At 40.3% G+C, this 9,815-nt stretch overlaps 1 protein-coding gene across 1 annotated transcript; it reads left to right on the top strand.

Moving 5' to 3' along the window:
* Positions 1 to 807: 807 nt before the first annotated feature.
* Positions 808 to 8,177, top strand: LOC311154305 (uncharacterized protein). The gene is made up of 6 exons (XM_084206661.1): positions 808 to 1,004; positions 3,458 to 3,663; positions 4,362 to 4,428; positions 5,545 to 5,635; positions 6,733 to 6,842; positions 7,515 to 8,177. Exons 1-6 carry the CDS (start codon positions 836 to 838, stop codon positions 7,802 to 7,804), a joined length of 933 nt encoding a protein of 310 aa, XP_084062787.1. The 5' UTR covers positions 808 to 835; the 3' UTR covers positions 7,805 to 8,177.
* Positions 8,178 to 9,815: the final 1,638 nt, after the last annotated feature.

Here is a 9,815-nt window from a genome sequence, read left to right as displayed (position 1 = left end):
TTCACAACTAAAACCCAGAACTGCCAAGTGGGAGTCCTAACTATTGAAAGTTTATAATTTCAAGTTGTAATATTCTGTTAACAGTATTACTTTTAGCTGCCTGTTCTCAGTGACTGTTTCTCGGTGGGACGGGAGGGCAATATCAAGAGACATGTAAATGAATCCTATACCCAAAGTGTAACGGGGTGAAAACCCCCAAACTCGTCTAATAAACCCCCAAAAGCAACGAGCCAACTCAAAATTAGGAGATTAGAGCGGAGTCTAGATATCAAGAACAGAGTTCCGAGCCTGCAGAGATGCTGGAAGCCTCGGTCGCCCCTCACCCTAGCTGAAGCAGACCACAGCACGAGTGAGGACCCATGGACTGGCCGGCAGAAAGGAGGGGTATACCCTAGCCCTCTCGTGAGAACGGGACCGCCAGTTCTGTCCCTTAGCGGACAAAGCTGCTGCACTTCCCTCCTCCTCTGAGTCACCGTGGGAATAGCGATGGCGGAACCGCGGACCTGCCGGGTGCCCCATCCTGAGTTGGTCCCTTTTAATAAAGGCATCAAAAGGAGAACAATCTGTCCATTTATTACATTCATCGCTTCCCAAATCACCGTCCCTCTTTTTATCTGCCAATCCAGTTTAAAGCCCACCCCACCCAAGCAAAGGACATTCTTCGCTGAATTAATGCGTGCTCCAAGTGCCTTCAGGGCGCTCATCACTGAGCTGCCCATTGCTAACATGGTCCTCTCGTGCCGGGCCGGGCCGACCCGAGCCGCGGGGCGCCGCCGGGGGCGCTGTGGCGCGGGGCGCGGCCCGGCCGCGGGAAGGCGGCGGGCAGGCGGCGGCCATGGCGCTGTCGGCCGTGCAGCAGGTGCTGGTCTCGGCCGTGCTGGTGCTCTGCGTCTTCGTCGTCATGCCCAGGATGTTCGGGGGAGGAGGCGGCGGGCGGCCCGGCCGGTCCCCGCGGGGCGGCAAGGCCGGTCCCGGCCACTACGATCCCCGTCAGCACGGCAGAGGTAGGAGCCGGGGCGATGCCGCGGCCGGGGTTCCGTGCGGGAGCCGCCGCCGGCTCGGGCGGGCTCGAAGGGAACCCCAGGATCCGAGGGGGATGTGCCCTCGTCCGGCGGGAGGCTGCGGGTGTTCGCGGGCTGTGGACGGAGAGGCCTGGTCAGACCGCTGCGAGCTGGCCTGTGTGCGCCTGAAACACCCCCACGTCCTGCGGCGTTTTGCTGTTCAGGCTCGCCAGTGCTTTGGGCTTTGTCTGTGTTGTCTTACCGAAACTGCTCTTAAGTGCAGGAAGCACCCGGTAATTGGAAGTGTGGAACGGTGTGAGGAGCGATGCCCGCAGGGGCACAATCGAACAAATGAGCCGAGAGGTGTCACAGGGAAAAATCAATCGCAGTAAGGAAGCCGAGTGTTGCTGTTAGTAAATATACGTACAGAATCATACAAAGTCTGTCCGGCAGTGTACTAAAAAAAGAGTCCAAGATACTTGTTTAGAAAAGGTATCGATGAAAGGGTTACAGAGTTTACTACTTGTAGGAGCTATGGTGGTATCCACGTATATTAAGCCATGTCAGTGCATGTCACGATTTGGCTCAAGGTCGAAGGGTGCACCTTAGTTTTTGACAATCACTAAAAGCCCGCTTCTGTAAGGTAGCTCTGTGATTCATGGATGATGCCTTCCAAGGTATTTCAAACCAAGAGACAGCTTCTTGCTGTAATCCTCCAAATGTGTCTGTACTTTTCCACGCTGGCAGAAAAATGGAGGTTTGAGCTGCTACCAGGTTCTTCCCACCTGATGTCAAACTTACTGTGCTTCATAAGCTCTTGCCTGGCCTGTTTAGCCTGATTATTTTTTATTTATAAAGAAGCTGTATATTCTCTATAGATCAAATTATTATAAAACCAAATCCTAAAAAAAGCCAAACCACTTCACATGCCTGTGATTCTACTGAAGTACTGGCCCAGCACTGAATAAAATAAATTTCAGACAGATCTCCTATTCTCATCTCTCTGGGTGGTTCATATTTCCTGTTTGGCTAGTAACTCACTTTGCTGTTTCTTCTGTGGGATAAACTTGGTGCAGAACATTGGATCTCTACTAGGATTCAACATTCCTCCTCTCCACCGTGAAGGTGTTTCCCTTATCACATTCTTATTTGTATGATATGTAGAAATCTTATTCTTCTGTCATAGTAATTATTTTCGTAAAACTACTCATTTACTTTAAAAACAAATAGAACTTAAAATGGGGGAAAGGCGAGTGTAAATGTAAAACTGGGAATCAATATGAAACATTATGAAAGGTGGAAAAAAATATATAATATAAAATATGATTTCCAGATTAGTTAACACAGTTTTAGCAAGTCTAAACCTACTTGTCCTGAAAGGACAACACATGCATGAGTTTGCACTGAATGATGAAGGTAGCTTGAGTTCTGATTCTATCAGCCAGAGCATTGAGGTTTTGTGTAACATTAATTTTTTCTCTATCTGATCATGGCTGTACTTTGCACACTTAAGTTACATTACCGTGAGTTCCTGAAATGCCACTGTTACAGTATTAATTGATAAGTAGTGATTTGCATAATGGTCTTTTGTTTGGGAGTTTTTGAAGAACATGAACCTTGCCATACCCATACTCAGTTCTGATTAAGTCTAGGCACTCATTTGAGACATCAGTGTAAAACTTCACAATCCCCCAATCCCCTGCTGTCTCTGCAAGCATTTGCATTCTTTAGCTGATGGTACTGTTCCATATGTGCATGTCCCATGAACCCTTGATTTAACTACCAAATAACCTGTTTCCTAAGTTGAACAATGACATTGGCTGTTTTCTCATCTGCTCCCTGTTCTGCTAGGCAAATTACATGCAAAAATACTTCTGACTTCCAAGGTTGCATCTCTTGGGTATTGTATAATCTTCTCCTCATAAATATTTGATTTGCAGAGGTACAGTACTTCTGAGCCTGTGGGAATATCCATGTAAACCTGTGTTCACTGTCAAAATAATGAAAGCAGCAGCACAGCGTATTTCAACAAAACCTTTTTTTTTCTGGGACCAGATAATTCAATTTGTAATTAGCTCAGTTCCTTTGGTGCAAAGGAAAAAATATTAATTACTGTTTTCAGCATTATCAATAGTTTCTCTGAATATGCTTTAATTTCAAAATTTAAATCTATCTTTCTGTGATTTGCTGTGGGTTTGCCAGTGTGAAGAAGCTTAAAAATTGTACATTAGAGAAACCAAGCTTGGTTTGAGAGTTTTTGCTGCCTAGATTTAACTGTCCATCTTGTTAATGTAAGAATAATTCTTAATTTTTTAAGTGGATACAAGGCTGCTCACACCGTCTTAGAAGAATGATGAACAAAGATGATTACACAAGAAGAAAAAATTTTAATTCCAGTTGTGGACTCCTGATTTTATTTCTTACTTTATTGTTTTTCCCTTAATTTCATTTTTAAGGTAGTCCTCAGACAGTTTATCAAGTTCACCGGAATCCAGGAAATTCTGACAGTAATACTTACCAGAGTTTTCAACAGATGAGAAACGCAATGGAGAAAGAGATAAAAAGCGAGAGGACGAGAGGAAACGGTAGAGAGTTAGCATTCACCCTCATGCCTTTGTATGCTCTTGGAGTGGGAATGTTTGCAGCATACAAACTTCTTAAGGTAAGCCATAGAAAAAAGCATTATATTACTGTAGTTAGGGGGAAATGTAAATTCTTGGCTTGTCTGTTTGTTTTTCTAATTCTGAGCCCATGTATAGGTTGTCCAAAAGCCATTTCTTGCTCTGTTTGACTTTGAATGTGAAGTCCAAAGTTAAAATTCTAGTGTATCTAATTCTTCTGTATGAAGGCTTTTGGCTTAGGTAAATTCAGGTGCTTGAAAAAGTGAGAATCTTTCTCACCCTGCTGCCTCAAATGAGAATCTGAGAACCTGAACAGTGTTGTTATCTGAGTCTGTAACCTAAGTCTCATCAGTGTTTCAGTTCCTTTTCATTCTTCAGAATGAGATTGAGTATGGGAAGGAGGTGGACAATTCCTGCAGAGCAGTGATCTTAGATTAGCAGTTAGGTAGAACAGCAGGTAGGCTTGACCTTTTGTTTGGACTGCTCATATGATCGTGCAGTTGCAACACGCAGGTTTATTCATGTTATGGGATAGCTTTTCTACTATTGGTAAATTCAAAAAGCAGAATGATGATAGGTTGTTTTTCAAAAGGAATCAGTCTTGAAATGTATTATTTATAGTAAGAGATACACAAAGCTGAGAGTGCACCTGGAATATTGTTGCTTGCCCTCAGGGAAAATAGTGTTTTTAGTACACAAATAGCGATGAGGTTGTTTATCTTGATTGTATTTTTTAAAGATGAAGTCACATGAAGAAAGTCACTCCAAAAAGGAAAAAAGTACAGAAGACAAGGCAAAGGAAACAGGTAAGATACCCATTCAGAATGCATACGTTCAACAAAAATGCTTATTTCGTACTGGAACAAAACATGTTTTCATTGATGCAATCTAGCGAAATGAAGGCAATCTCTCAAGTTACCGAGAGCAGTTAGGAATCTACAATTACCCACTTTGGTATTCTATATGTTTGAAATGCTTGTTTGAGGTTTGTTTTAATTCTCCAGATGTAATGCTCTTTAAAACAGCTGTAGTAATGCAGTATGATTCTCTGCCTCTAAAATGTCTGATGCTTTTCTCACTTAAGATCTGTTCAGTTTTCTTCTGATTAAATGGGATATAATTAAATAAATAGGGTATTTAAAAATAATATAATGATCTGGTTTAGAACTGAAGCGTATTGATAGTGGAACAGTGTGGCTAAACAATTAAAGAGACCATTTATGATTTCTAGGCCAAATGACAAACCTACCACAAACATTCAAAGTTGAGGCTGTTTTCATACCTTTTCCTCCCTTGAATAGACACATTTTTAGTGAATTAAACAAATAGCAGCATCTTTTGGTGTCTGTGTACACTACATCTGTAATGAGGTTCAGCAATGATTTGCTACACTGCTACTCATCATCCTTGTGTGTCACATTCTTCTAAGTTTAATTGCGTTTTAGGAGGAATGACTTCTCTTGATTCTAGTCCATTAAGCATTAAATATATTTGTAAGGTGTGAATAGGCAAACACATGAAAGCATATTATGTATAAATACAGTACTTACATCTCAGCAAGTCTTGCAGCTGCATAGTTTTTGACACTGCGAAGGTGAGGTCCAGATTCTTGCTCAGTTTCTACAAAGGTGTCCTCTTTAGGGCACTATTGGAGATAGGTTACTGGGTAGAAAGTACTTCTGTTCACACGTAATAAAGCTTCTGTTCTTACTCCCACCACTCCCTTTTCATATTGTCAATTTTTTTGAATGAAAGAAGCTTTCTGGTTTTTAATCTGTCCAACGAAAAATATAAATTAATATCCTAATGATATTGTAAAGACATTTTTTACAATGCTCTTTCTCTCCTCATCCCCCTCTCCCTCCCCTCACACCCCCCTCTTTTTTTGCTGTATTGTTTTTGTTTGTGTTTGTTTTTATTAGAGCATCAGCTTTTAGAACTGGAGCAACATCTAGCACAGACAGAGAAAATGTTAAATTCTCTATTGACTCAGTTGGATCCACTTTCAAACTGGTGAGTTTTCTTAAAAAATCTCGCGGTTGTTTCCTGTATATTGAAATTTGACCAAATGTTACTGAAGAGTTCTTAAAATAATCCTTATATAGGTAAGGAACAGTTTTAGGAACCTTCTTTGATTGCTTATTGTTTCTGTAGCCTTTTGCAGGCGATACCAGTTCTGCCATTTGTGAACTTTTCCACATAGACTCCCATCTCTTGTTCATCAAACATAAATGCAGACAACATGATCATGTTACTGTGGCTTAACAAGATGAACTTTAATATTGACCAAGGAGACTAATAGTGAAAATAAACTCAGTAGTATTTGAAAGTCCTTTTGGGAAATAGATTTTGGTAGCAGAGTGAGTTTCTTCTCTTAGATGTAGCGATAAGAAAAAAACAGTTATCAGTGTATAGCTGCTTATTTTTGTGTTTTGAAATGAATCTGTGAAGTGTGTGTATTCCAGTGAAATAGAACTTGCCTATTTTAGTAGGTCAAGGGAATCATTAATATAAAAACTCCTTGTAGTTGTGGAGAAGTTCTGTTCTTAAGAAGCTAGGGCCTTACTCATCTACTAGAAAAAAAAGTATCCTTGCAGTTAATTTTCTAGACGGACATCTTTCATGAAACACAGGTTAAAACATGCAGAAATTCCTGATTGTTTCTGCAGTGTACTTCTGAACTGGATATGTGCTGAAACTATTAAGCAGCAAATTCACTGGCCAGTTTGCCTAACAAATTTCTAGTAGTGGTGGGGAGGAAGGTTAAAAAACCTTAAATGAGAAAAGCCTTCAAACTCTAAAGTTCTGTATTGGGCATTGTTGTACTACTAATAACAGTACTTTGGATAATTGTTACTTTCAGTTGTCATTACTTGACCTTGGCTGTTGGGGCTCCAAAGTCAGAGTTCAGTGACATTCAGTAGTTTTATGATGTAATGGCCTCCCCACTTCTCAAGAGACAGTTCTTAAAGGAAAGCTTGACCTAAACATTTCACAAACTTCACTATGGTATTTATGCACAGAAAGAAATATTGCAATAAGTGTATTATTATCAAGCACTCCCTTCCAAGATAATCTTTCAGCTGTTAACATTTGTCTTTTTTTTCTAGTGTCAATGCTTTAGCTTGTGAGCAGAAAGATGAAATAATGACACAGCTCCAATCAATTAGACGACTGATGAAAGAAAGTGGATTGGATAAATCAGAAAACAAGATGAAAGGTAATTTAATGTTCAGACAGATAGATAATTAAGTAGTTTATATTTTAAAAGAATAAATAGATCTTATTATAATAATGTTCCGCTTCTGAGTTTTAGGTAATTTGTATGGGATTAGTTTTATTCTGGAGGAATACTATTCTTCTTATTTGAGATGTATCCAATTTCAAATTTTTGATACATCATGATTTATTTAAGAATAGGTTCTCAAGACATTGAACTGGGATGGACCACACAGTCACATTCTGTTTTGATAAAGGAACAGACTACTAACAGACTAATTAGTCTGTTAGTAGTCTGTTCCTTTTTCCTAATTAGTCTGTTAGTACTGGACTAACTTTAGGCAAATGATTTCCAAATGGGGATCTTGGAGGCTGTAAGTAATGCTTGCATAAAACACTAAACAGCAAATTGTATGTTAGTTTCAACTGGAGACTCCCAAGAGCTGCATTTCTCCCAAGAGAAATCTTAAATGTTAAGATTGGTCCATTAGAAATTTTTGGGAATTTTTGCATTATTTGAGTCTTAATAAAAGATTAAAAAAAAAAAAAAAAAAAGCTTTACTTCTAAACTGACCCTGAAATTCAGAGCCTAAAGCTTTACTTCTAAACTGACCCTGAAATTCAGAGCCTTACCAGTAAACTTTAATTTTGATTATTTGTTGGGAATTTTAAGATCTTGGACACATTTGTGATGAGAAACTTGAAGATCTCATTCAGTCATTTGCCGAACATTCTCAAGAGAAAGAAATGGACAACAGAGAAGATGACTGTCATGAAGATTTGCTTGAGGATATTGATAATGATTACAAAATAGAAGAGCATGAATTACACGGTGAATGTGAAATACATCAGTTGGAGCCAGATGTGGTAGAAGAGGAAGAAATGATAAGCAAAGATGCCATTGAATCAGAAGAGATGGGACTGAGGAGGCGCAGTAGATATGAATGGAATCTGCATATGTAAAACTTCCAAAAGGTTATGAATTCTTTTTATAATGTTGTATGCACTTTAAACTGAAATGAAGTTATGTGCACTGCTATATGCTTTAAAAAGAGGGGTGAAATACTGCCTTTGCTCGTATCTATGACAATTCTATAACTGACTTCAGTGGCAGCAGAATTTTACTCAGGATGTTTACATATTTTTTCTATTTATTTTTTCCCTATAAAAATATTTCTGTACTCTGTATATAATGCACTGTAATTATATCTGATGCTTCACTAAAATATTAGAATATCTTCTAATTGAGACTGTAATGAATAGATGTTTCATAAATGTTTTGTAACTAGAAAGCATTATACCACTTGAACTGTGACTTTCTTGAGTTCATTAAAGAGCATGCACTGATGAATTCAGGTCTTCGTCAAAAAATTTTCTCTGACAGTGTGAAAAACAGTATGCATTAGGTCTTTGATACTCATTCATAGTTAAGTTTCTTATTTGGAGAGAGAAATTCAGCCATGGCCGCTATATGAAAATAATGGTGTCTGAATTTACAGTCTCCTGAGTAATGATTAGTTTTGTATGTCAACTTAATCCCAAATCTATTACACTGGATCACTTAATTTCTTCCCCACTTGTCACTTGTTAAACTCAGCAGCTGTCTAATAACTGATTGAAACCCATTAGGACTGTATCTCTGTGTCACATTTATTTTAATACCATAGAATCTGACCTTTTGATTAATTTTAATACCCCCTTTTTTTTTTTACATCAGAATTAACAGATGTGTTGCTATGTAACATTCAAGAACTGTGGGGCATGGGATCTTTTTTCAATACATTATGCCAACTTGATAGCCACTTTTTTAGGTCAGTATTAGGAAAAACATTATTTTCCTTTGCCAGAATAATTTTTGTCCATCCTTTCAATATTTAATAATTTTTTTATTCACTTAATGCGCACACCATGGTACTGCCAGGCTTTAATGACAGGAGTTGTGGTAGAGGTAGGTCTGATAGTATGGCACTGTTACATTTTCTGTTGTATAATTGCATCGCTTTTAAGTAGGCCAGTTATGATGCCTGAACTCTTCTGGCATCCTTATTCTTACAGGAAAATAGCATGTGAATTTGTTTTTATGGAGGAAATGTACTGTACTTAAAGGGACTAAATTTATTATCATGTCACTCACTGAAATGGAATGAATTGTTCATTCTGGTGTAGACACATGGTATGGGTTTTGTTCTAAAATTGGATCACACAGGCTTGGAAGTAGCAGCATCCAGAAATACATCCTTAGCATCAGTGTGTTAGTAGCTTTGCACTAAGTGAGATTTTGCCTAACTTTGGAAAACTGTTTGACTACAGAGCCAGGGTTTCTCAAGAGGCGGCAGATTTTTTTCCTCCGAGACAAATGGGGTTGATTAGAACTGGTACTTGGATACAGTTTGATTTTACAAAGTAACATTCAGGGCAAATGAAACTGAAAAAAATCAGTTTCATTGAGGCTTTTGTTTGAAATAGCTAATGTATTAAAGTGAACTAATGTCAAAGCCATTGATCTGCGGGAACGATGGAGTGGGAGCCAGGTGTGCTGCGCTGCCGAGGTGTGTGCAGGGTGCAGGTCAGTCCCGCTCCCTCCAGGCACTGCTGCCGGCGTCCTTGGCCGCGGCGGGCGTTTCCCCGCCTGGGGCGGTGTTTGAATCATTGCTGCTGTGCCGTTCACCTCCGCGAGTCTTCGCATGCTGCTGACACTTGAAGCCCTTGTCCGAAAGGCTCTGAGCTACCTCGGGCTGATCGCTGTATTTCTCATCCAGACCACGAACACGCAGCTCGCGGTCTCTCGGCGCACTTAGGAGATCTCCGATTCCAGCTGCCGGGGTTTGCCGGGGGCAGAACCCGTGTGATGTGTAAGCGCCCGCCTGTCCTGGCGGGGCTGCAGGGGCCGCAGGGCGGGCAGGGAGGGACGGCCGGCCGTGCTCCGGGCCGGGGATTTCCGCAGGAGCGATCGGGCACGGCGCTTCCCCGCTCG

The sequence above is a fragment of the Fringilla coelebs genome (assembly GCF_963513975.1).
Source record: "Fringilla coelebs genome assembly, chromosome: 5".
In the NCBI taxonomy this organism is placed as follows: Eukaryota; Metazoa; Chordata; class Aves; order Passeriformes; family Fringillidae; genus Fringilla; species Fringilla coelebs.
The sequence above is the reverse complement of the archived record's forward strand: the minus strand, read 5'-3'. Positions and strand labels throughout refer to the sequence as shown.